This window comes from Astatotilapia calliptera, chromosome 20, assembly GCF_964374335.1.
Source record: "Astatotilapia calliptera chromosome 20, fAstCal68.1, whole genome shotgun sequence".
Taxonomy (NCBI): Eukaryota; Metazoa; Chordata; class Actinopteri; order Cichliformes; family Cichlidae; genus Astatotilapia; species Astatotilapia calliptera.
In genome coordinates, this window is record NC_137441.1 from 21,328,329 (window position 1) to 21,356,085 (window position 27,757).

Genomic DNA, 27,757 nt, shown 5'->3' on the forward strand with positions numbered 1-27,757 from the left:
TCTTAGTCTTTAAAGCGCACAACTCTCGAGAACATACATCTTGCACCACATGCATGTTTATTTCAAGTCAGTTGCAGTGGAATCAAACAATAACAGAATCACTGAGGAGTGTTTCAGGCTACTCCAGCATGAGCCACTTCTCTGCACGTGTCCTTTGATCCATAAAGCACTAAGCTTTTCGGTCACCTTCCAAACCCCAAAAGCAGAGATTCTGGAGTTAGATGGAGTTTCAGCTTTTGATTGCAAAGCTGCTGCTAGAAATGGGCCCCTTTCACACTGCCTCCCCTTAAATAAAGCAGTTTAAAGACCTAAAAGGTCCAGATCTCTGAAAAAGGTGTCACAAATGGCACAGTGAAGGAAAGTCAGACTTTATCTACACTGCAGTTTGTTCCGTCTCACTAAATATCCGTTTCAGTACTTTTGAGTAAAAGCAGAACAGTAGCTCCTAACCTGGTGTTACTGATTACAACTTGCTCAGCAATTTTGTGCTGATGTCAGATTGCCATGTGTCAATTATTCATGTTGAAATAGAATTTAAAGCAGACCTGCTTCAAATGAACTGAGCTGGACTCGGCAGCAGCCTATCATAAACACCAAATAAATCAGAGGAGTGACTGTTTGGAGCCATCTGCCTTAATATTTAGAGAGAAATAAAGAAAAACCACAAAGAGTAACGTAATTGAACATTTTGTTTTTTTTATTAACTGCTCAGAATACACCATGGTAAAGCATTTTCCATCTCTCATCTCTTGAAGATTCTTTGGGCATTGAGTGATGGACTCAACAGCATACTTTGTTCACCACCGTCACAGCTCCTGTGTTCTCCGGCCCTCTCGTCTGAGGAAACGTGGCCGCCACTCACACTGCTGGATAACTTACGAAGGCAGTAGATGCAGAGGAGAACTCGAGAGAACTCACACAGGGTGAGGGAGGAGACAGACCTCTTGTTCCCAGACAAACAGGAAGTTGAATAAATACACAACAGTCTCACTTTCTGTGCTCCCCACAGAGAGACAGGTGCAACATTCACACTTTGCATTTGTCTCCTTCCTGGATTTAACTGTCATCCTACATATACTGTGATTCTAGTAAACACCATCAGATTGCACTTAAGAACAGAGATTGAATTCTGTACACAAAGTCATCCAATATTAAAAAATACATTAAATTACATTTTCCAAATAAATATTGGTCCATTTTGTTAGTATGCCATCTTCCTGAGACACTTTCAGAGCCGCAGACATATTCATACAGCAAAGGTAGCTTTTCTTTTGATCCATGAGTATTCTCTTTTCAGTCTTCCTTTCATCCATCTTTTCGTTTTTCCCTCCAATTTTTTCCCACCCTGGAGGCTAAATATCTTTGTCATGTTACACTTACTTCAACCGTCTACATGTGAGCTCATCCTTCATCATATGACTTGCTCTCATACGTGCAGGGACATACACAGCAAACTGATTTCTCGGGCTGCACCAGCACAGCGTGAGCCACGATGTGAGAAAGTGTTGCGGATGCGCACAATTAGAAGACGTTGCACTCCGATATACAGACAGCACTAACTGTAATTGACCTGAACGTGAGTCAGTGCAGCGAACTTCTGTGCAAGGAAGACGTGTGCTTGATGACATACCCTAAAATATAATGTATACAAATGATTCACTTGCATGCTGACACAAACGTGTATAATAACAGTCCAACAGCCTAAAAGGTTTTTGAAAACAAAAAAACAAAAAACAGGAATATGATCGTAGAAGCTTTTTGTGTGAAAAAGTTTCACAGTATCAACGTGGTTTTCTTCCTGGCTTGCTCAGTGGCAGTCTGCCTTTGTGCCAAAACACGCACACGCACACACACAGACACACACACACAGACACACACACAGACACACACACACAGAGAGTACCTTTACATAAGGAGACCCTATCGCAATCATCCTCTGCCTTCATCCTCACCATTCTCTGACTATTATTGCTTTCAATACCAATATTGTTATACAAGACCTACAAAGGGGGGGGGGGGGGGGGGGGGGGGGGTGCATCTTCCGCTGCAAGTACTGACTTGCAGCCCAGTTCTAAACATCCGATGTGAAATTCCGAGAACAAAAAAGAAAGTCTTTACAGGAAACACATCAACTGCAGGATTATCCGTATCTGTAACGTAAGGCAGCAAAAGATGAACAAACAGGAGTCCGAGTCCCTGACGGTCTATACGTTAGAGACGGCGTTGTTAGAATCTCTCGCCTGTCGGATGCCATACAGCCACTTGATGACTCGAGCGTTCCTCTCGATGACAGAGATGCCATACGGGACCCGCTCGTTGGCCCTTGACGGACCGTCGTCTTCGTCGTCCTCGTCCTCCCTGACCCGGTCGTCCCCACACTCCGAGCTGGGCGTGCTAACGCTTCGGAGCTTGGAGACTGACACAATGTCTGAGTTGGCCCTCGTGAAGCGCTCCACCCCGCCCATTCCCTCCACCTCCTCGGGGTCTAACCCGCAGTAGTTAAAGAAACGCTCCAGGTCGGCTGTGGCACGGGAGTAGCGGTCGCTCAGGTCCGACTTGGAGCGGTGCAGTGATGGGTGCTTGCGGGCAGACCCTTTGGAGCTGGCGTTTGAGATGCGGGTGAAAGCGGGTGAGGCTGGAGGGATCATGCCTGCTCGGACTAGCATTGGACTGGGTGGCAGGTAGGCTGATGGAGCGGGGATGGCTTGGGATGACTGAGGGAGGGGTTGCGGTTGATTCTGGGAGGGGGGAGGGGGTGACGGGGGTGGGACTTGGGGGTGTGCGACTTGGCCCTGGGGTGTCTGTCTGGGCCTGAGCTGTGGCTGCAGCTGAGCTCTCTGGGGCTTCCGTATCTCAGCATGAGGCCGAACGTCCACCCTGCGTACTGTCACCGAGTTAGGGGAGCTGTAGGGAACTGGAACGCCAAAGCGGGGTGCGCGAGCTGGCACAGGGGGTGGACGTCGAGTCACTTCTGCTGCCGCCGTCCGAAGATGATTGTTGAGTGGAGAGGAGGTGCAGGAGGAGGTGGACGATGAGTTGGCGAGGGCGTGATTCAAAGGTTTGAGGTTGTTGGAGAGTCGGCTGCTCCTCTCCTGCTCTCCTGAAAGACTGCTACTGATGCTCTTAGCTCCCGATGACGGAGATGACGAGGAAGGGGAGGTGGAGGAAGAGGACTGGGAACAATGTGATGGTCCATCACATACGTCATTGATTAGGTTATTTAGAATATCCAAGTTTAGAGCAGGTCGTCTCCTGTCTCCTGCTCCCTGCCTGCCTGCAGTGTTCTCCCCCTCAGCCGGCGATCGGTTAACTTTCCGGGCTGGAGGGGTGTTGATCATCATCCCCGAAGGGACGAGGGGCTTGCGGATGATTGGAGGCTGGATGGGGGCCTGGCGGGTGAGTGCCACCTGCTGGCTTTTAACATACTTGGCCTTGTCAGCCTCCAGGCGCTCCACGGCGCTCAGTTTGCGGGCCCCGGGCTCAGCCTGTCGGCGGAAATAATCCGGACCCTTATTGAGTATCCTGAAAGGCATGGCAGAGGTAAAGGGGACCCCGGCCAGACGGCCATCTGAGGGCCGCAGGGTCTCCACTGGCATTCTGCACGAGCTGGACAGAGAAAATAGAGATTTTCCATGAGTTACAAGTAATTGGAACATAAAATAATTCACTTGTATGTGAAAACAGTTTTACAGCTTCATGGTCAGACACTAGCTGACAGGAGGAGAGGCAGGCAAACACCTGGCTTTAATGGTCAGTGAACATCCTTTTAGAGCTCCCACACATCCTCTCTAAGCTTAAGGGAAACAAAAAAAAGGGCTCTTTTGTACTCTTTTTCTCCCCACTCCTCCCCCTCTCACACCCGTGCTCTCAGAACCCCATTTAACTTCCTTACCGGTCGCTGTGCTGCTCCTCTGCCTTTCGTCTGTCCTCCACGACACCTCTCTTGCACTTTTATTTGTCCCTTTTCCCAGTCCGGGCTCAGTGAAAGGCTACTTGCGAGACAGGGTCAGTTGGGGTCAGATCCTCCACACCAGCCTTGTGCAGACCACCTCTATTAACTCAGCTGTGATCCAGAACAGTGAGAGACTGGGTCAGGGTCAGTCTTTTTCTTTTTTTTTTGTTTCTTTAAATCCAAAAGGCAAGTCTTGTAGATCAGTCGCCAGTTACTCAGACAACACCACAGTCTCTCTGATCCTCTTTACAATCCTCTGTTTAGCCCCAGCCCGCCTGTCCAGTTGTGATCAGATCCAAAAAGCCGGCCGGCAACTCAGCAGGAGCGCCCTGTAGTCCTGGAGAGGGTTAGAAAGAAACAAGTCCAAGTCAGATAAACCTCCACTTTCTTTCCACCGCTTAATACCATAACGCATCCACACATACTCTCTCTTTTTCACACATGCACGCACACTTCTCTGGCTGACAGACGAGGACTCTCTTTAACACTGAAGTGGAGCAGACGGGACAGGCTTTAATACAGAGTCTGGCTCCTCCCAGCCAGCCAATCGCATGTCGCCGGGAGACTCGGAGGGGTACAAGGGGCGGGCTGGGAGGCGAGAGGTGTGCTCGCATTGGCTAGGCTCAAAGGAGATCCTGACCAATTGGGCCCCTCCCCCTGCCTTTCAAGCACAACAAAACTGAGGCAGGGCTTTCATTCAAATGAAAATTCTTTGAAAGGGAGAAAGGGGGGAGAGAAAGGGGACGGCGGGGGAAAAGAGGGGCACCGCAGATGCAATTTTTACATTGACTTGCATCAAGCTCAGTGGGGTGCTATGAAAACATGTGAAAAAAAACAAAACAAAACAAAACAAAAAAAAAAAAAACCACACTGAAAGCCTGCACAACTGTTCCTGCTGCTGAGCTCTTTGTGTGGCTGTTTGTGTGTTTGCATTTTAGCCTAATGAAGACAAAGTAGATGAAGATCACCGAAACCAAACCTGATTCAGCTTTTAAAAAAAAGAAAGAAAGAAAAGAAAAATAGTGTAAGAACAAAGTTTAAACAAAGAACTGGGACAAAGTTTTTCCTCTGCCGGAGCACAATTAACTTGTGGATTATTTCTCTCAGTTTCAGGGCTTTAAAACACTGCTAACACACATGCTGTTCATTTATTTCCCCCTTCAATTCCACAGAAAAACAAAAAAAAAAAAACAACAACCCCACTCTCCCCCTCCTCCACACCTCTTCCCTGCTGCATGTTATCATTTACAGCCTTACACTCCAGGGTTACATCACATCCAGATAGACGGCACGGTGCGTCCCCCTCCCCCACCTCCACCTCTTCTCCAGCACGTCTATCCACACATTTTTAATTAATCTTTTTATAGCCGTCTTCCTTCCCTGTCTCCCTCAACATGTGACCCTGTTTTTCCCCCAACATCTCGCCCCGTCTGACTCCCTCTTCACGCTCACATCCACAAACAGCAGACCAGCAGCAGACGAGAGAGAAAAACTGACAGCTTACACTTAAAAAGAAAAACGCACACACACGCTTAGCTTTCATCTTGTAACAGACCAAAGAAGAGTTTAAAATAGCCTACCTCAAACTACTCAAACTAAACACTTTTGCAGCACAAAAATAAAAACAGAAAGAAAAAAAAAAGATTCCCAAGCATGAGTGAGACGACCTGAAGCTTCTGCACAAAGCCTTTGGGAATATATGCATTCAGGGGATGGAACAAAAAATAATAATAAAATAAAGAGTCTTTCATGAAAAACACAATACAGAGAAAGCTTGAAGTGAGCTTGAAGTAGGAAAAGAAAGGAGAGGTGGATTAGCGGACAAAGTCATGAGATAGATGACATCAGCACAGACTTGTCTTGGTGTCCTAAAAAAGCTCAAACCACTGCAGGGAAGCAGCTCTACTGTATTTTTTCCACATGTTCATCCTTATCATAGCGCTCAATGCAACTTAACACGGTTAAGCTTTAACGCACAACACGTCCAGTTATGTGACACCATGGTGGCACTCCACCCGCTAATGTAAATGCCTGCAGCGCACAACAGTAAATACACTGAAGACCACAACCCACCTGGAGCCACTCACACACTCCCCGTCACTGTGCTGATTAGCACTTTCATCTGACTGTGTAAGTTGAGGAATTCGCCATAAAACATATGTAAAACATCACTGATCTGCTGCTGCATGTGGATCTCTTTCTTTCACATTGTTGTTTTCCTACATTCATCATCCTCACGACAAACTAACTAGTAGTTTAACAGCTAAAAGGTTAAAAGGTTTCAGGTAATTATAGAATTTCTTGTCCCTGAATCTACTCAAAGAAACTCATCTTAGAGAAAATGCTTTAACAGAAACCGTGAAGACAAACGTTAGGTCACAGAAACCTCAGCCACCTCGGTTTTAGTATGCTGTGGCCTTGTCATTACACTTACACAGCCCTCTGCCAAGAGGAGGAAAAAACACACCTCCTTTGCTCCAGATTTAGAGTCTTTTCATGTCTTTAAAAACACTAATTTCTGTAAGAACTGCCAACCTTTGCTGGAGTATTTGTTCTATTTCACTGTGTCCCAAAATGTCCAGCCAAACAGCTTGTGATCCAAAGTCTACACATTTTGCCTTTTTAAAGCGTGGTTATTGATTTCTATCACTCCTAATGACTAACATACACTTATACACAATTACTGGTGTGAACAAATCCCACAGACACAAAGGGGGCAGGAGATCCCTGTCACACCAGCATAAACCCACCTCTGCTGATAACTCTAATCCCCTGATCCACCCTTTATTCAGTCTTTTTGTTATCATTCTGCGCTCAACAGTTTGTGCATTGATATTGTTAGTGAAGGAGAACGAGTTCCAACAACTGACAACAATTATCGTCAAGCTGCTAAATGAATTCCCTCTTCATGGAGATTAGATTTGCTTTAACTATGTAAATGTTAACCCAGTTACCCTCCTTCCTTTGAGCCTGCCAATGAGAAGAGTCGTCCACATGCAAATACTGTGAGCCTGGATAGTCACTACTTTAAAAACAGCAGCTATTGTCATTCATCTTCTCCAGTGAAAGGGGTCAGATGGCTAAAAGCCGCTCTGCTAATGGGACTAATGTGTGTGCAAACGGCACCATTAAGCCTCTCGTCCCCACCGGTCCACGAGTTGAGCGTTGCAGCAGCGCTCAGTCTCGTTTCTCTTAACTTTTCTGCCTCTTGGTTTCCGTTCATGTTCTGTAACTGCAGTTGATGATGTCTCCAAAAAGGCAAAGGGCCGAGGAATGATATTCCTATTCCTCAATGGAAACTTGCGCATTGTGATTATCATCACAAAACTATGCAAACCGCTGAGTTGTTATGAATCGGACTGTTTTTACGTTCAGTTTTCTAACCACCATATAAGTGGCCAACAACATGGTTTATGATGTCTGCATGAGAGAGAGAGAGACTGCGTTTCATGGCGTGTGAGTGACTGTGGGGGGTGAATAACAGAATGTTTGAAATCAAAGAGAGAAGCCCAAAATGTCTGCGCGCACAAATGTTGTAAAGCAGCTGAAAGGAAACAGTGACTGGCATTTTACCACAGCTGACTTGACCGTGCCGCCGGCTTAAGTGTAATTACAGAGAGAGCCCATGAATGGGAGCAATTTGCTTCGCCAATATTTTCTAGCAAGTTACTGAATAAGTAGCAGCTCGTGAGGAAACGGGTTGCAGTAGGAGGGTGGGGGAGGAGGAAAAAGGAAAAGGTGAGAATAGGCAAGATTAGAAAATATATAATAGCAGAGAAAACAAGAGAAAGCCCAACTAAGAGAGATAGTGTCAACCTCCCATCCAGGGTGAGCCTCACAATAAGAATGAATCATACTGAGTCTTAAACAGTTCCTGATGCTGACTCAAAGCCAGAGTGCAGCTCCATGCGATACCATTCAAATCCTTCAGTTTTTGAGCCTGTCAGCTTTACCCCAGCATGGAAGGAAAGAGGTGGTGAGTTCATCAACAGTGACTACTCAGCTGCTTCACCCACTGGAGGGATGAGCAGGAAGCCGGGATTTATTTCACAACAGAACGTGAGTGGGAAAGAGAAAACCAAACAAACGTCCTCGGCTGTGGGCAATTCCCGCAGGTTGACCCTGTTTCGCGGTGAACTTAGCTCATCTATTTCTGGACACTTGGAGTTTCCCGATTTGCTCCTGAAGCCTGTGAACACCCGACTGTCAACTGCAAGGAAGCCCACATGGAAATGCTGCACTACAATCCAAAGTGTTCAGGAAGGGGGAAAAAAGAAAAAAGCAAAACAAACAATGCTCCATGCTCATAGAAACAAATAATGAAGTCAGTGAGTGGGTAAGTGATCTAGTGAGCCAAAAGTCACATGCTTCAGACTGCTCAGGCAGTTTTTTTTCTGCTCCTAGCTCTGTAGATGACTGAGCGCACTTATCCCTGATTTAGTTATAACTAAATCATTCACCTGCTGTGCAAACCTGTTTGCAAGTTAAGCCAAAGGAAGGTCTACAGAGTTATAGTTTATCTATTTGGACCAGACCTGAATTTATCTGTACCAAAACCCAGTTCAACAAAAGGTCAAGAAACGGGACAGTAAGCAAGATGGATCGTATTAACAAATCTCTCATCTCAGTGCAGGGTTCAGCTGGTGTCCTCCCTGTGGCTTCCAGATGAACGATAACCTGATGAGAATCAGACCAAGCTTGGACAGAAACTAATGCAACACAAGCCCCTGCCCATTATCCCACTGGGACACTCAGCCTCAGTTTTTAAAAATCAATAGAGAGCTTAAAAGAAGGGTTCAAAAAGTTATCAACCACTCCCCTTAGGGCTGATTTAGGGAGCTCCAAAGAATGATAATGAAGACAGACAGTTGGTCGTGACAGCGTCAGACCTTGCTGTTATTCTGTTGAGCGGCTATCAGCTTCAGCCACGTTGCTTGTTTCCAACTGAAGAACTGCTCCTGGCTGGATGGACTGACATGCATGACTGAAGTGTCTGGACAAGGTTATGCAACTGTTTTTATACGGACAGAAGTCGAGTCGACTGCAAAAACAACCACTGAACCATAAACCGACAGTTATTATAGCATCCAGCTCGTCTTTTTTCCCCTGGATCTCCCCGCTTCTGTCAATCCATCCGTCCGTCTCCCCTTAAACCCCCTCCTCCACCTCTGCCCATATCTGTCTGTGTCTGTGGCCCCAGGAAACGCACACATCCATGTACAATTACACCAGAGGGGGGAAAATGGAGGTCAAACCAATGAACTCTTGTGTCTGTGTGCCTGTGTGTTCACGTCAGGAAGAGAGTTTTGACTGAGTAGGTAATCACAGGAGAGCAGGTGGCTGAGTCCTCCCTTGGGAAAACTAAGCCAAGCTGTGAAGACAAATACAGAACATCTGTGATGTGTCCACATTTGTAAAATAAAGGGAAAAAATAGATATAGGGATCATTTGAGTGCAGTAAGTAGTAAGAACAGTGTGTAAAGTGTATGCAAAGAAGATGATAAGAACATCTAACGGGTATATAAATGAAACATCTGCCTTTTACTCCAACTTCCTTTTAAGCTGACATCAAGTTAAGATGTGCCAGACATAGAAGACTACATAAACAGTGCATACAGACACAACATTAACATAAACAGATTCTTATAGTGAGTCAGGTTAGCAACACAACCAAGTTAGTTAAGGCATTATAACAATTTAGCTAATTCAACTCTTAACCCGAATTTGCACTGTAATATGGTGAACATGTCTCAACTCTGTATATTTTATATATTTTATTTATTGTTTACTCTATTTAATTTGTAAAATATGTGTACACACACACACACACACACACACACACACACACACACACACACACACACACAGAAAAATATTTAGTATACACATCCAGAAATGCATATACTATTATATATTGTACATATATTTATTAGTTTCAGATGTAGCCATTCTTGTATTTTGCTTGTTTACATTATTGTATTTTGCACAACTCTGTTGCTTGTGAAGCTCGCACACAAGAATTTCACTCACATGTGCTGTACCAATGTACCTGCACATGTGATGTGACAATAAAAGTGATTTGATTTGATTTGAACAGAGGTGGCGGACGTTAGCCGGCAGCAGTGCAAACAAGACTGTTGAGTTTATGGATTTATTGATTTAGCTAGTTCTGACCACAATTAGTTCATTAGAGTGTAATTAAAATTGCTGCCCGAGTTCTAGTGTATTTTTGCTAAAGGTCTGATACCCATGAAGTTTAGGTTTTAAAACTAAGAACTATTCCTGAGCTCGAGTGCAAAAGGTACGTAGGTATATAAATTAGACTGCATGATATTTGCATATCATTAGCCATTTTTCACCCTTTCAACCACTGATAGAAAATGCATATTTTGTTAACAACTGTGATCCTAAACTACATATTGTCAAGAGGCACTTCACACTTATTGGTGTGACTCTCTTGAGTGGGGGGTAAACTATACCTATGACCCCCCCTCAGGAGGGTCCCATGAGGCTCACACCCTTCAGTGGTATGTAAATTACTTGTGTGCTGTGCTTCTATTTTCACTTTAGAGCTCATTAGAGTTACACGGCTCAATTGTAATCTCAGAGCGCCACCCTCCAATCGTCACGAAATGTTAAATATCTGTGAGATTTATATAGTTTAAGCACACTGTAACCGCTTGAGGTAGAGCATCAGAATTTATAATGACCCTTGATTTCCTTTACACGTGCAATGAGTCTCACCACAGCCACTTCAGACTTCTGTACAGAATGTATGTAGGGTGTACAACAGGGGTCCCCAGTCCACGAGGGCCGGTGTCCCAGTAGGTTTTAGATCTCACCCTGGGTCAACACACCCATGATTAGTTCATTACCAGGCCTCCAGGCCTCTGGAGAACTTCAAGACATGTGAGGAGGTCATTTATCCATTTGAATCAGCTGTGATGGATCAAGGACACATCTAAAACCTGCAGGGACACTGGCCCTCGTGGACCGGGATTGGGGACCCCTGGTCTACAACATAGCCTATACAAGTGCCCACTGCCAACCTTTATATGCCTGTGAAGGCTTAAATTTATGATGCAGAAAAAAGATTCAGCACTGTCATTTTTATTATAATTTTCCCCCCAGAAATATAACAAACTGTAAGAACTTGGACAATTCTTTTCCCTCCTATTCTGGGTACTAACATGCAGGACTACCACTCATTGATTTTACAATGCCTGAAGACATTCTGCCATTGCTGCATCTCCAGAGGATAAAATAACTCTGATCCAGCAAAGATTTTTTGCTGATTACAGAATCCACTATGATATACCCACCCCCCATCTGATCGGAGTTTGCATCAGTGGCTGGGGGCAACTACTCCCACCTCAGTCAGCTGGAGCTAATCTATTAGACAACGCACACTCACACCTTGGGGTATTAAAGCATTAAAGTAAATATACCTACTATTGCAATTACATGGTAGTTATGTCCTTTTAGTATGCAGCTGTGTTAAGCACAGTCATCTGCTGCCATAAAGAGACACACACACACACACACACCTCTGCTGTAATGGGAGAGCCTGAAAGCAACCGAAAATAAATAAATAAAATAAAACAAGAAGAAAAGGGAGGAGAAAATATCCCCCCTTCAACACGGTGATGAACACATTCCAGACACAATCACCCATCGCTGTCCTTAGTCAGATAAAGAACACACACACACACACACACACACACACACACACACACACGAGGGAGAGCGGTCAGTGGAGTCGCCTCAGTGGCTAGGCCTCAGAGTTGGCTTGGATACAAGGAGTGTTTTACTCATACATGTACAGACACACTCACACAGGACACATTCTTCTGCCTTTAACCCTTTGTGTAATCCTTGATTAGCTCTCACACTGGTGCTGAAAGCCTAAAAATCATTCATGAAAACAAAAGAGTGGGGAAAAGTCAACTTGTTTAAAGAGAGATATTATGTGGGAGATAAAATGAAGCACCTCTGGAGTGACAACAGTCAGCACAACACGTTGCTCTACAACAAGAATTTAAATTCAGTTTTAGGGAGGGTATATTGTTGGCTCTGCCAGTACACGTGAAGCTTCGCAGCCCCTTACAGCTGAGAGAATGAAATTAGTCCTGGAGCAGAGCTGCCAAAAGTTATAATCAAGACCAGTATTTTTAGGTTTGGCACCCAACTCAAGGACAAGGAAGTACCGGCAGCGACAGAGAAACAGACAATAGCACCCGCTGTGATAATGCAGGATTTCATCCAGAACTGAATGTCATTTTAATAAAACAGGGAAAAGAAAACCAAATCGTTCCATAAACTGACAACTTTGAAGCGTGACCTGTCCTGTGGATACCTGCCAGAGGAACAAGCCCTCCCCTCCGTTTAGATAAACAACCCCCACGTGTACACACTGCTGACTGTGCTCAAACAGGAGAAAAAGCAAAGTTTACTTACGTTCTTTAAGCTGTTAGCCGGCTCTAGGAAACCCAAAAAGAAATACTGAACGTGTCAGGCTGAAGGAAGCAGGCAGCAGCTCCGAGCGTGCAAAGCTGTTCTCAGCTGCTGCGAGTTGCCAGTGAGCCAGTACTTGTGTATGAGCCAAATGAACACTAACCTGGAGGGAGTCTCTGCTCTTCAAGCTATAAGACTCTCCCCCGTCTCCTCCCACATCCAAGGGAAGACTCCACCTCAGGAAAAGACCGGAGGAGGAAAAAAACCCAACACTATGTGAACAGGAAGCCTGAGTTTTTCCAAGCAGTGACACAAACCTTCCTGACACTTTAACTCTTTGAAATTGTCCCGTCAGTTACCCAGAACCGTGGCACCGTTAATACCAGAAAAGGTAACGGGGCTTTGTGTATCGCATCCGGATGCTGAGGTATCGCCAGTCACTATAAGGGAAAAATCCGAGAAGAATAAAGCAGTTTCTTTAACAGCTTTAGCAGAATTATCAGTCTCAGGGGAAAAAAAAAAATGGTAAAGAAACATTGTAGGTCATTGAAACACTTCGGTAATCAGCATCTAGTGGAAGCAGTATGTAAACTGTATGTGTTGCACTCCAAGCAGATTACTTTGCAAACACTGAATTACTAGTTTTTACCTCTTGACCCTCTCGTCCCCATGAAGACTTTTCAGAGCAAATAAATAAATCTAAACTTAACTCTGTGGATTCTATTTTATCATCTCATCTTAACACTGTAGAGATAAACGGCCAGTCCCTCCGGAGCAGAGATGCACTCATCTAACATGTGGACTGTACAGAATTCTGATCTTGACTTAAAAAGCTGCAGCAGATATGAGTAACAACAGCTGATGGGACAGCAGCAGCTAGCAGGAGAGCTAATGTACTCCCAAAAATGCCTGCGACACAGTCTCCCTTTACTTAAATGTAAAGTTGGTCAACTGTGGTCACACCAAGTTGGTTTGACTGGAAAGTTCCAGCAAGAAGACGCCTTGGCCTCCATCTCTTATCTACTTTCACTTGTTATCTTTATTCAGAGAGACATTATATAAAGGTAGAAACTAGCAGGGCATTTGTTTGTGTAACACTTAAGTGTTGTCATCAACTCAATTATTGTTATTTCACTTCCTGCCGTTTTTTGCAGCTCTACAGACGGGTGGAGGGCGGGTGGGGGCGAGGGTCCGGAAAAGGAGAAACTAAACTGTAAATAACAGTTTCATGCAGCAGAGTAATGACTCTCACGCAGAGCTTAAATTAGATTTGTGCCTTAGATAAATATTGCCCATCTCAGGCCTAATTTGATTTGACATTTTCCTAAATGTTAAATACAGATTTAGTACATTTATATTACTGGATTTATTTGCAAAGTTGAAGCAAAGTCCACCCTGATGTTGACTTACTAATAAAAAAAAATAAAAAAATGATTAGGTGCTAGGTCAGTGTTCAGTATCGGTACCCAAAGCCAACATGTGCATCTAATCCCAAATGGAAACGTGGCATCCCTAATCATAAGGGCTTTGTTTGGTGTCAACCTCCAAACCATTTTAATGGTAGAGTTGAGAGGACTACAATTTTCCAGGTGGGTTCCATTTAATTTACCATCTGTGACAACGTCCAAATAAAAACACTCGTGGCTTTCTTCAAGTGAAATATTACCCTTTTCCTCTCCAACAGATCCAGAGATAACGATGTATGCTAGTAAGTGAGAAAGTCGGGAAGGGGAGTGGCTTAACAGACAGTGGGCGAATTCAAGAAAGCAAATATTATTATCAAAGAGGTGTGGCTGAGGATATCCTGTCACTGAAGGCAGTAAAACAGCAGTTCAGGAGAAGCCTTACTACTGGAATACCTCGACAGGATTCCTGGAATACTATATATAAAGCTCTGTGTACTATATTTAAAGAACACAAAAAAGCAAAACTTACTTGTCTTCTACATTCAATATTTTTTTTTTGTTAACATCTTCCACACTGTGGCTGAGCTGCTCTTGCTCATTACAGTCTGAACACACAGCGGCGCTTGTTTAAAGGAGCAGTCAGGGCAGGCTGCACCAGACCAACAAACACATACACAGATTCAGGTGCTCACAGTCACAGGTCTGAGTCCGACACACATGAACACAGCGGTCAGTCATTCTTCTGAGGCAGCAGCAGTAGGAGGGGACTTTCACTCCATGCTGCAGAGGAAACGCTGTCGACGGCTCTGCATTAACACAACGGGAGTAGGTTAGATAGGACAATAAATAGTTCAGCTGGGTTGACACATTCCAACACCTTCTCTACCTCCACTTAGGCTCTCCTCCCTCCCTTCCTTCCTCTCCTCCCTTCCACTTCATCACAAAAACTTCTCTATTCCCCCTGCGCATAATCTGCTAACTTTTATCCTGTGTCAAAAATTTTCCCCTTTTAGCCTCTCCCTTTCTGTTCCACATTCTCTCGTCACGCATGTAGAGCTACATGATCTCTGACCAGTATGACATATTAGCCTCTTTTCCCCACTACTACCTTCTCGGCTTGACCAGACCATTAGGGTTTTCAATTAGGTGGTAGGACAGGTACCAGTTACTTTTTAGTACCTACTTGACGTAAGCAGGTCGAGATGAAGGGGGGAGTGACATCAATGGATGAGTCATGACAGCAACTCCTTCACAAGAATCAAACCCGCCATTTTTGAAACCCACAACAAGTGAAATGGCTAAACACAAACTGACACCATGGTCCAATAATGAGGTGTTTACTATTGGTTTAGCAGCAGGTATATATAACGACACCCCACGCGCATTATGTTGGTTCTCAAATGTAATGGAAAAATGACCGAAACCCAGTAGAGTAGAGTAGAGTAGAGGCAGTGCTAGTGAACAAGAAGCAATTGTGAACACCCTCCAGGCAGAAAAAAAAAAGAAACCAGAGATGTGACAAAAACTGCAATTTCTTTCATGGTCACTTGAGTTTGGCTTTAAAAGGTGAGTCAATCTCAGAGGGATCCCATTTTAAAATACCCAGCTTAAGAGAATTATTACTTTATATATAAGCAGTTATCCAGTTCTCTGTAATGCACCTGTATAGTTTATTTGACTAACTGATGCTAGCAAGATTGCTAACCCAGCTTGCTAGCATTAGCTAATAACTTCTGTGCATTTATTTGGGAAGTTAAGCTAAATCATTACATTTATTTTTATGATTGCCACACCATAAAACTGCAGATCAGCTGAGCAAAAACAACAACAAAAGTTTACTATTTTAGGGTAGAGTCAGCAATTGGCTACTTCAGACTGACATCATTAGCCATCTCAAGCCCAAAAAAACCCCCCAAACAAACAAATATAATGATCAATGATGAGATGAGAGATGATGATGAGATAGCCTTTATTTGTCAGTTGCAGGTCTTTTGCCCACAACCGAGCATCACATTGGGGAGACAGGTCAAATATCCCAGCATTTACAGAAAAGATCATTTAGAAGGTTTAGTGGAGTTACAAGCCAGCCATAAAATCTAGAGCTGACATATTTCAGAACGATACCTCTGTAACTCTGAACCTAAACAACGATGTAAAACTAAATACCAGATTTTATTATGAAATTATATTAGGATCCTATAAGGACAGGACTATATCGTGTAAAAAGGATGCTGAAGCACCAAGACAGGATCATACTTCTTTGCAAATGCGGAATTTTCTCATATATTTAAATTCATGACTGAGACAGAGACATGGTGCTCTAAGTATCTAAAGCAGTCAGAGAGCGTTCCCTGAACGTCTTCCATTAACACACATGACTGCGCTCTGAGACTCAGAGGAGGCAGGTGGATTAAATGTATTAGTGTGAATGTGTGGTGCCTTCTCATTTGGCAAATACTCTGATCTATGATACACAGATGCAGACACAGGCTCTCATACAATGTTGAGTCAATATTGACAACCCACTGGAAGTCCCCCCCCCACACACACACACACACTTTTTGATTCCGAGACCACCGAAAGAGTGTGAGGGGGGATAAAGTTACAGCTCCACCCACTTTCTCTCATACCACAACTATAATCTCTGTCACTTGATGCACACACCCAGATACACTTCACAAATGCAGGGACTTGCTGGGCTAACATGTCACATTACTCTTCCCGTTACATGCTGGCATGTCCAAGCAGGCCCAGTGTCTGTCATCCTGCAGGAATCAAACTGAGGTAACAGAGTAGGAGTGTTCACATAACTCACAGAAAACTTCTCAAAAGCACTGCTGTAAGAGCTTGGATGAAAAGCACAAGAAGTTACGTTCCTGTGGTCCAAGTTTCTCTGTAGATACTCCTGCTAGTTCGCACAGTGAAGGGCATTTGCATTCAGAGACCACAGAATTTGAGTGACACTGGACAACTTTAAACTTCATGTTTCCAGCAGTTATTTAAGTGGGCAGGTCCCAAGTTAAACTGAAGCAATTACCAAAGAGCGAAGGTTACCATTGATTGACATATGACAGGGCGGTAAATGGACATCCCCATACACAACAAAGTGCTGCACAAAGAGCAAACTGCTTTCTGTGTGGATGCACCTAAAGTGTTGACCAACACAGAGCAACATGATACTCAAGGACTCTTCACCACACAGTTCTTACTGAGGCAGTTACTCATTGAACATTTCAGGTTTTATTAGATTTTTGCAGGCACTGCTGTAAATGAAATTGTACGTCCCCACTAACCCAGGAAGAGGATTTTATTCATACTGCCCACTTCTACTCTACTCTATTAAAAAGGTACTCCAGAGATTCAGTAATGCCGTTTAAGTAGGAGAATTCACAGGAGGCAGATTTTAAAGCAGTCCTGTTCTGTTCACGTGCACATCCACATTTTAAATTCCAGGACTTGACCGTGACTGTGACACATGAATTGTGTTAAAAGGTACTCAAGTGAACTTTCTTCTGATTGCCTCCCTCACCCCCAGCATATACAAAACACACAGTAAGGAAACATATGATTGGTCACTGGTTGAAATAGGTATACACTGGATTCTACACTTCCCTCAAAGGTTCATCTCATGAATACTTTTTCCATCGTTTGGTTATTTATTTAAACAATTGTACATTCAACCATTTCCCAGGCATAAATACTCCTCAATAGCTATATTGGTGCGATATAAAATCTAAATCAGAATCCTTTAATAATCCCTAAGCAAATTATTTAAACAAATTGTAAACAAAACAAATAAATGCAGCTAATTTTTATATCTGAACACCTGAAAAAAAAAGGTTGAAGCTCCGGCAACAATATGAGTGTTACAAAACTAAAACTACACTTTTCACCCAACAAGTGGCCTTTAACATCCAAACTCCTCAGTGCAAATCCTGTGATGTCAGAGTCAAGCTATGATCCCAAATTCTTAAAGAGAGAGCGAGCGAGAGAGAGAAAAAAAAATGGCAGCATAAAGAAGAATGATGCCGCTATGAATTCTTTGCTGGTTAATTACATTTTTACTTGACCTGCAACCACTCAAGCTCTAAAAACCCAGCAACACAACACGTACCAATGCTGTGCCTCAAAGCAAGACTACTCACTACAACCCTGCACATAACTTTGCTAATGGTGCATCACGCCTTGTTTAACAACAGTAACTGGATGCTACAGGTCCATTATGGAATTAGTTGGAAGAACACTAATGACTGTGTACCAGATTACATCTGTGCTCATTAAGAACACCGTTTACTTAAGCTTACATCAATCCGCACACTGTTTCAGCGAGCTGGGAAAGGCAGCTCAGGAGTAAACCTGCATTTATTTGCTCTTAGGAGAGCCCCTCCTACAGAGTTGGAAAGTCATTTTCTGACTTGTTTTGAAGTCAGAAACAAAATTGCCCTTAAAAGACCGTGTGCTTTGTTCAAACAACATGTGGATAACAGTTTCCCAGAATATAGCTCATTTACCCGTCTTACTCACGTATGCTGATAATAACTATGTTTTCCCACTATGGTAAGCTACCCCTAACAATATAACCACAAATCTAACAATAAATAACCCGACAACCTGCATGTACTTATTTTAAAGCACCATGTTAAGTAACTTTACTTTCAGTAGTCACCAGTGAATAAAACTGCATTTATAGAATAAACAGTCAAATCTGACACTTTCTTAAACTTCCCTTCAAATATCAACTTCTCATTGAATTCTTTGCCATTTATCGTCTCACGTATGCATTTCTTTCCAACTCAAAAACTAACTGATAATCACGATCGGTCCTTCCTCATGAAATGGACTCTGTACAACACTACAAACAATTTGCATCTACATGAAGACAGCATTGCAAAAGTGATACTAACATGACACAGCAGCAGAGATCTATAGCATAGCGACATGTTAAAAGCTGTTTATTTAGTTAGTAGGTCAGTAGCCCCTGTGTAGAAGGGGCAGGGTAAATAATGGTTAACTAGAAGCCCGTTTCCAAATAATGACCTCAAAACAGCCAGAGGCACCGATGACAAGCAAGAGGCAGAGTGTCCCACACATGCAGTGATGAAACGTAGACCTCTGAGAATAAAGAAAAGGATGGGTGGCATCCAGACATCAGTCAGTTGTGTCAGCAGGGTGGAGCACATGGAAGATCCTCGCAAAATAAAAAGAAAATACAGAAGCGCGAACACACCGTCACTCACTCACTCACTCACTCACTCACTCACTCACTCACTCACTCACTCACTCACACACACACCAACAGGCGCAGTCATGTGTGTAGAATCCAAGAACTGATGAGCAAGCAGTCAGTGACACGTCAAAGCTAAGCACAGACTCACCAAACCAGATATTTCTACTTCTGTCGTTGCAACTACTTCAGTGTTAACTGTCTAGATCCCAGTATCTGATCCAACTATGATTAATGGCCCTGTGTGTGTGCGTGTGTGTTCCTGTCTAGCTATCTTTGTGAGGACTGAAATCTGCATTCTACTATACTTGTGAGACCCAAGAGTCACTTGTGAGGACACACTCACCGGTCCTCACAAGTTTGAAGGCCTTTTTGAGTCTCAAAATGTGGTTCTGTGTGTGTGCGCGCGTGTGTGGAGGCTGCTTGTATATAATAGCGCCAAACAAAAACACCATTAACTGTAGATACTGGGAACAAAATACCTTTTTTAGTAAATAAATGCTCGAGTAACACTTTCAGAAACTTGTTTTCCTCTTGTGGAGGCTCGCTCAGCTAGCAACTCCACTGAAAATAAAACTAAAAACAATTAAAAAATAAATTTAAAAAAAAATCATGGGTTTTCCTTTTAATAGGTCAAGTTCCTCTCTGTGCTATACAGCATCTCTTAGTCACTACACCAACATGAGAGCCCCGAGCTGCTGACCTCGAGAAGTCAGGAGATACAGAGGCACAGATTGCCTGGACCAGAAGTCACACTGACCTCATTTCTTAGGAGGAGACTTGACTAAACTGTAAGTACGGCCGCATGACTCCTACCATCTGGGATATTTGGACCAGAGAGGGCTTAACCTGACTGGGAAATTCAAAGAATTCTCTCTGTAAAAAACAAACAAAAAAAACAGCATGAACACGAAAAAAAAATAAACATGTAAAAATGTTTTTTTTGATCAGTTTTTAGAGCCTTTGGTTCTAAATAACACTTCTCAGACACTGGGGGCAGAAAATCTGCTTTGCTCAGCTATTCAAAAATAATAATTGGAAAAGACAAAAAAGAATGATCAATCTGCAACTGAAAGGAGACACTAAACAATCTCTGCAAGTATTTTCTTATATAATGAAGCATTATAACCAGCTCCTCCTCTGGTGAGTGCAGCTGGGAGTCACTGCAGCCCAGTAAGCCCATCGTAGAGACACATAAAGCAATTCTCCACTTGCTTTAGGCTCAAGTGTCCTTAAAGCCTTCAGCCGATCCTCACCACCATAGCCAGCTGCAGTACACTGAAATGAATCTTAAATATTCCCCTATTAACACTTTATGAAGGTTGTTGAATAAGTTAATATATCCACTAGACCATAAAAAATTCAACAACCTCACATTAACCTTCACTTACGAGTTCCTGCTTTTATCTCATGACATTAAAATATTGCAATGAAGGACTTTCTTAAAGTAGACCTATAATTGTTCCGTAGATATACTAAATACTAGAGGTGGGAATCACCATACATCCCACGATACGATATTATCACAATACTTAATGCACAATACGATATTATTGCAATATTTTTTTTTAAAATATTTTGCGATATTCAGATTCTGTACATAAAGGTAAACTTTATCAATATTCATTTTATCTAATATCAAAGTCTTTCTCTTTCTCTCATTTCAGTCAGTTTTATTGTTTGTATTACAGTCTAGGCCAACTTAACTGAATGCAACCATCTGGTACAATTATAGCTATTCTGAACTATGCAATTTGTGAAAACTATGCAGCCCCTTCAGCAACTGAAGCATTTGAAAGTAAATTAAAACAAAATATAATTTTACATTAAATAAAAAAGTTTTAAACTTAATTAAAATAAAACATGTCTTAAATTAAAATAAGTAAACTGTCATGTTTATTGCTGCCATAAAAAAAGTTAAACACATTTGGAATGTCAGGATTCTTGCTCAGAAAAAGGATCAACATGCTCTGAAGTCAGAGTTCCAGTCCACAAAAACTTTTTTTGTAACAAAATATCGATTTCTGCTGTCCCTGTATCGATACATTATTAACAAACAAAATATCACGATACTACACAATATCGATTTTTTTCCCCACCCCTACTGAATATATAAAATATATTTAATATAAAATATTAAAACATGATCAATGTCTAAAAGCTCATCAAGATCAGTGAGTGCATGTAATCTCTGCAAGCATAAAAAGCTCAGACTTCAGACTGCTCCTCATGTTTTGCTTTAGGGCTAGGGGTGTCCAACTCCAGGTCTCGAGGGCCGGTGTCCTGAAGGTTTTAGACGCGTCCTTGATCCAACACAGCTGATTAAATGGCTAAATTACCTCATCAACATGTCTTGAAATTTTCCAGAGGCCTGAATCATTTGATTCAGGTGTGTTGACCCAGGATGATATCTATAACCTGCAGGACACCGGCTCTTGAGGCCTGGAGTTGGACACCTTTGCTTTAGGCAGTCCCACCTGTGAACACAGCAGTCCTGCATAGCTACATTTCAAGTCTACTGTAATGGACAGCCAATCAGAAAAAAAAAGTTGCCTCAAAGGGAGCAGAGCTCGTTTCTGAAAGAGGAACTGAAGAGCTACACGAAGGCCTAGTAACAATAAGTAAGGATTATTTTTTAACTGTCCGGGAGTTGAAAACAAGCAGAATAGGTTTCTTTTAATGGCCAAGGAATGAGTTCAGTAAACTCATTTCAATGTACAGTATTGTGCAAACACTTTAAGTCACCCCTCATTTGATTTATTTTGCTTCCAAGGAGGACTTTGTCATTTTTAAAGTGGTCTTGAGCAATAGTTAACCAGGCTTTTCTGAAAGGCTTTCAAAGTTTAAACATTGGCTGTTCTTTTCACTCATTTTCAGTCCACACTTTGTACCTGATCATTTTCAGAGGAATGCTTTCTTTGCTAACCCACTTAACACAGACCCGTGAGTCATTCAAGCATAAAAACACACATAACTAAAGGGGTAAACCAGTGTTGTGTCTACACAACAGAGAATTTAGCAAAGAAGCTAAATTTCAAATTTCTTTAGTTGAATCTATGAAAAGATGGTTACACAGTGTGAACGGTATCCGAAAGCCATGTGCGTAAAAAACAAGAAACGAGGTCATTCTGAGGACCAGGACTGGACTCTGGGTGATCGATCCAAATGAAATATAATGAAATATTTGGTTCAAACTGTCATTAATTGCAGATGAGAGATGTACAACAGTGTCTACAGCCGTTAGTGAAAAATGGTTGAGGCTCTGTCAACCATTTTAACAGAGAGCCCAGGTCGATCCCCGGGCTCTCCACCCTGGTCGTTGTGTCCTTGGGCAAGACACTTTACCCTACCGCCTACTGGTGATGGCCAGAGGGGCCGATGGCACGATATGGCAGCCTCAGTTCTGTCAGTCTGCCCCAGGGCAGCTGTGGCTACAACCGTAGCTTGCCTCCACCAGTGTGTGAATGCGAGAGTGAATGAATAGTGGCATTGTAAAGCGCTTTGGGTGCCTTGAAAAGCGCTATATAAATCCAATCCATTATATTATTATTATTATTATTATTATTATTATTATTGTCTGGGGCTGCATTTCAGCCAGTGCACACTCTGCACCCATTTCCCATTTTCTTAACAAAAATATCAGGAAATAATGGGTGGGTCAAGACTTTTGCACAGTACTGTATATATGGGCACAAGAAAAGATGCTTGACCTCTAATCGCCAGCACATTTGGATGGCTGTGACTCAGCAGACGGAGTCTGTGTGATCGTTAGAAAGTGCTATGAAAAAGTGCTTTGAGGGCTTAGACTCAAAAAGCCCTTCACAAGTCCATTTACCATTTACTTGCAATCAAAATGAACATCATATTTAGTGACATGTGAGTAAATAAATCTGATACTAATCTGGTTCATCCAACGTAAAGTAGTTCGTGGAACAGTGTTGCATAACGCCCAACTGTAGCTGTGGCTGCGCTGTATACTCTGGCCAAATGGAGCAGATTACCCTCCCCAGTCTGAATAACAGTGTCAGTGTAAGATGACCTCATCGCCATGTCAGTGCAGATAAACTGCAGGACAGGACGAAGATAAAATTCAAAACACAGGTGGCACCATGGAACAGATGAGAGCCAGAGACAAGTCAGGAAGCTACAAATACACAAAAGAGGAGAAGAAGAGAAAGAGACAACAAGCAGGACTTGGCAAACTCAGCAAAACAACGCAACGCTGACAGCTTCCAGGCAGCAAGTGTGAAAACGCAAGCCTCTGAGTCAGTCCATGTGACACGATGAGTAATACCGACTGTTGCAACAAGCGTAGTGGGAGTCTTTGTGCCTCCTACGAACACACCACTCCAAACTCTCCCTTTGTTAATCTCGGCTAAACTCGACTAAAACAGAACTCATTGTAGTTTCTCTCAAAGATGAGTGTTTACATGTAAACACACACATACACACACGGAAACCCAGCGTGCACTCTGCAAAGAAAAACATTTTCCCTTGTTGTTGGCTATATTACAGTCTACAGCTAGTGGAGCATTACATAGCTTAAGCCACACTATTATTTTGGTGGCTATTTGTTGTGATGGATTGTGTGTAGGTTTCAATGGAAAATATGATATTTTGCAGCTAATCACAGGCTTGCTGCCACATAAACAGTGTGGATAAGCTGAGAGAAAACGGAACACGACTAGACTCCAGCGGTGAGCCAAACTATTATGAGTGCCATCTGGGGTAACTTTTCAGATGAGATGTTCCAGCATGTGTGTGTCTGTGCGGCAGCTATGTTGGGCACAAACTGTGACATTACAGTCACTGACTAAAAAGGATTGCTCCCCCCCTTCCCAGAAAGGCTAAAATTAAGATGAGGCACCACCAGAAGGACCAAAATACTGAAAAGTAAACAACAAGAAAGATTTTTTTGTTCTTAAAAAGATGCTCTGAGAGATTCTGGGACAGCAAAGCATCATTCTGGGTTTCTGCTGGTTCAGAATGACATACATCCCCTCCTCTTACATTAAAGTCCATGAGTCTGATACTTTACTGTGACAAATATATCCATCGTCTTATCTTTTCACACCTGACATTTTGATGATCAAACATGTCTTTTATATTTGGGCAAATATTATGAAATATGTTGTGCAAAAAGAATTTTTTTTAAAACAAGAAAAACCTTGCTCATTTAAAGCAGATTTATAAAGATTTACAGTCCCGTGTTAAACGCTACTACGCAACTGGCCACTTTGTTAGGTACACCTGTTTAATTGTTCGCCAACATAGACACCTAATCAACCAATCACATAGCTGCAGCCCAGTCCATTTATCCAAGTCAACATGGTCAACACAACCTGCTGAAGTTCAAAGCGAGCATTTATATTATTTATACGAGCACAAAATCATAACTACAGTCATCTACAATATTAGATATTCACTTCTGCTTCAGGATGCATCAGATAACCTAAAAGACCGAGTCAACACGTCTTTAGAGGGGAGAGGAGGTTCATAAGAAAACAGTGGATTGCTACGTCTAACCATGCACCCTTATACAGTGGGGCAAAAAAGTATTTAGTCAGCCACCGATTGTGCAAGTTCCCCCACTTAAAATGATGACAGAGGTCAGTAATTTGCACCAGAGGTACACTTCAACTGTGAGAGACAGAATGTGAAAAAAAAAATCCATGAATCCACATGGTAGGATTTTTAAAGAATTTATTTGTAAATTAGGGTGGAAAATAAGTATTTGGTCACCTCAAACAAGGAAAATCTCTGGCTCTCACAGACCTGTAACGTCTTCTGTAAGAAGCTTTTCTGTCCCCCACTCGTTACCTGTATGAATGGCACCTGTTTGAACTCATCATCTGTATAAAAGACACCTGTCCACAGCCTCAAACAGTCAGACTCCAAACTCCGCCATGGCCAAGACCAAAGAGCTTTCGAAGGACACCAGGAAAAGTATTGTAGACCTGCACCAGACTGGGAAGAGTGAATCTACAATAGGCAAGCAGCTTGGTGTGAAAAAAATCAACTGTGGGAGCAATCATCAGAAAATGGAAGACATACAAGACCACTGATAATCTCCCTCGATCTGGGGCTCCACGCAAGATCTCATCCCGTGGGGTCAAAATGATCATGAGAACGGTGAGCAAAGATCCCAGAACCACATGGGGGGACCTGGTGAATGACCTGCAGAGAGCTGGGACCAAAGTAACAAAGGTCACCATCAGTAACACACTACAACGGCAGGGAACCAAATCCCGCAGTGCCAGACGTGTTCCGCTGCTGAAGCCAGTGCATGTCCAGGCCCGTCTGAAGTTTGCCAGAGAGCACATGGATGATACAGCAGAGGATTGGGAGAATGTCATGTGGTCAGATGGAACCAAAGTAGAACTTTTTGGTATAAACTCAACTCGTCGTGTTTGGAGGAAGAAGAATACTGAGTTGCATCCCAAGAACACCATACCTACTGTGAAGCATGGGGGTGGAAACATCATGCTATGGGGCTGTTTTTCTGCCAAGGGGACAGGACGACTGATCCGTGTTAAGGACAGAATGAATGGGGCCATGTATCGTGAGATTTTGAGCCAAAACCTCCTTCCATCAGTGAGAACTTTGAAGATGAAACGAGGCTGGGTCTTCCAACATGACAATGATCCAAAACACACCACCCGGGCAACAAAGGAGTGGCTCCGTAAGAAGCATTTGAAAGTCCTGGAGTGGCCTAGCCAGTCTCCAGACCTCAACCCCATAGAAAATCTGTGGCGGGAGTTGAAAGTCCGCGTTGCTCGGCGACAGCCCCAAAACATCACTGCTCTCGAGAAGATCTGCATGGAGGAATGGGCCAAAATACCAGCTACTGTGTGTGCAAACCTGGTAAAGACCTATAGTAAACGTTTGACCTCTGTTATTGCCAACAAAGGTTGTGTTACAAAGTATTGAGTTGTATTTTTGTTATTGACCAAATACTTATTTTCCACCCTGATTTACAAATAAATTCTTTACAAATCCTACCATGTGGATTCATGGATTTTTTTTTTCACATTCTGTCTCTCACAGTTGAAGTGTACCTCTGGTGCAAATTACTGACCTCTGTCATCATTTTAGGTGGGGGAACTTGTACAATCGGTGGCTGACTAAATACTTTTTTGCCCCACTGTACACAAGCACGGTTTCCGCGAGTGCTATTCAGTGACACGCTCTTCAATGAATTAAAACAAAACCAAACAGCCCTTGTCATTTCCACCACTATTTTGGCACTGCTGGTACCAAGTAGCATGCAAAGTTTCTGAACTAGACAAAAGGCTGTTATCAATGTTAACGCAACATCTTCCAATCACATTAGAAGAGCAGGATCTCGTCTATTGCTTCAAAAACAGTGAAAATACACCCTCGGGCTGTGGTGGGTCTCCGTCTAAAAGCCCCATAAGCTTCTTTCCAGACAACACTAACCCACACTCCTGCTACTATTTGATGTTTCCTCTCTTCAGAAACAAAGTCTTTGCAAATTCTTCAGCAGTCAAATGCGAATACCAGTAGGCCAGAGCTTCACCACTGCTATAAACATGTTTGAATAGTAGTAATGTTTTTCCAGTATAGATGTAAGAAGCAGTCCCATCTACATTAGCTCAATTACAAGCACAGCAACAACAAAAAAGTGGCAAGTGAGTGACTTTTCTAGGCTGCAAGACACACATTCCTATCCTGGAAATTATTAAGAATGGAAATTACAAGGGTGCGTTTGTGACTGTCGCCCCAGGTGAAAAGTGTTGCAAGGCATTTACCTCACCTCGTGCCCATTACTGCAATCTTTTACCTGCCTACCTCACGCGCAGAATTTTGTAATCAGGTCCCATTGTGGTATCTTAAAGATAACTCAGCTGACCTTTTGACCCTGGAGGAGTGGACAGAGAAATTACCCAACATGATTCAGAGCTTACATCACATACAAAACAACTCACTTTGTCTAGACATGCGTTTGACATAGATAGATTAGATAAAATAGACTATATAGATTGAAAGGTTTAAAAAAAAAAACTTAATCAGCTGAAGAGAAGGCTGCTAGTGTCAATACAGGAAGGGACCTCCAATTCAACAGCAATGCATTTAGGGCCGTAACTTCCTCCTTTGACACACAAAAGGGAACCGTTTTCCTCCCCCCTGGCAAAAACCTGAGCTTCAATACATCAACATCCCGAGCACAGTGAAGCTCTGCATGACCTTTAAACCAGACTCACATCCTTTTACACGACTTCCTCTTCTTATGCAACACTTCTTTTGTGCACGTTTCCAGTTAAAGAGCACATTTTCCAGCATGGTGTTCTCCGCAACATTTGAGGCCTGCTGCAAGCTCAGTGGGCCATTTCAGACTCTACAATCGCGAACCTACAGATCCACAGTCAATATCTTCAATAGTAAAACTAATTCGTATCTCAAGGTCCCCTTAACACAATGCAAAAAGATGTCCATCTTCCTTAGATGCGACTCCACTAGCCAATACACTGTGGCAAAGGTGTATTCCTCATACAGGTGCGTAACATTAACCTATACAAATGAGCAGTTCAAAAAGATTACTCACCTGCAAAACCAACTGAGTAAAGCAAATACAGTTCGACGTTCAAACAGCTGTGTCAAAGCATTTAAACACAAGTAAACCAACAGCAAGCTAACGGCATTGGAGTTCACTTTCACGAAACTTTCAATGTTGGCGCGGACGAATCCATTAATTAACTC

General features: G+C 42.9%; 1 protein-coding gene across 5 annotated transcripts; it reads right to left on the bottom strand.

The window, feature by feature from the left end:
* Positions 1–676: 676 nt before the first annotated feature.
* Positions 677–27,757, bottom strand: wu:fa11c10 (protein FAM110A). 5 transcript variants are annotated; one of them, XM_026154711.2, is made up of 3 exons: positions 27,603–27,757; positions 3,893–4,289; positions 677–3,606 (listed from the first exon to the last, which is right to left on the bottom strand). In XM_026154711.2, exon 3 carries the CDS (start codon positions 3,594–3,596, stop codon positions 2,205–2,207), a length of 1,392 nt encoding a protein of 463 aa, XP_026010496.1. In that variant the 5' UTR covers positions 3,597–3,606; positions 3,893–4,289; positions 27,603–27,757; the 3' UTR covers positions 677–2,204. The 5 variants fall into 5 exon arrangements, with proteins under 5 accessions (XP_026010496.1, XP_080151093.1, XP_080151092.1 ...); XM_080294967.1 differs by lacking the exon at positions 27,603–27,757 and adding an exon at positions 27,262–27,280; XM_080294966.1 differs by lacking the exon at positions 27,603–27,757 and adding an exon at positions 26,849–26,867.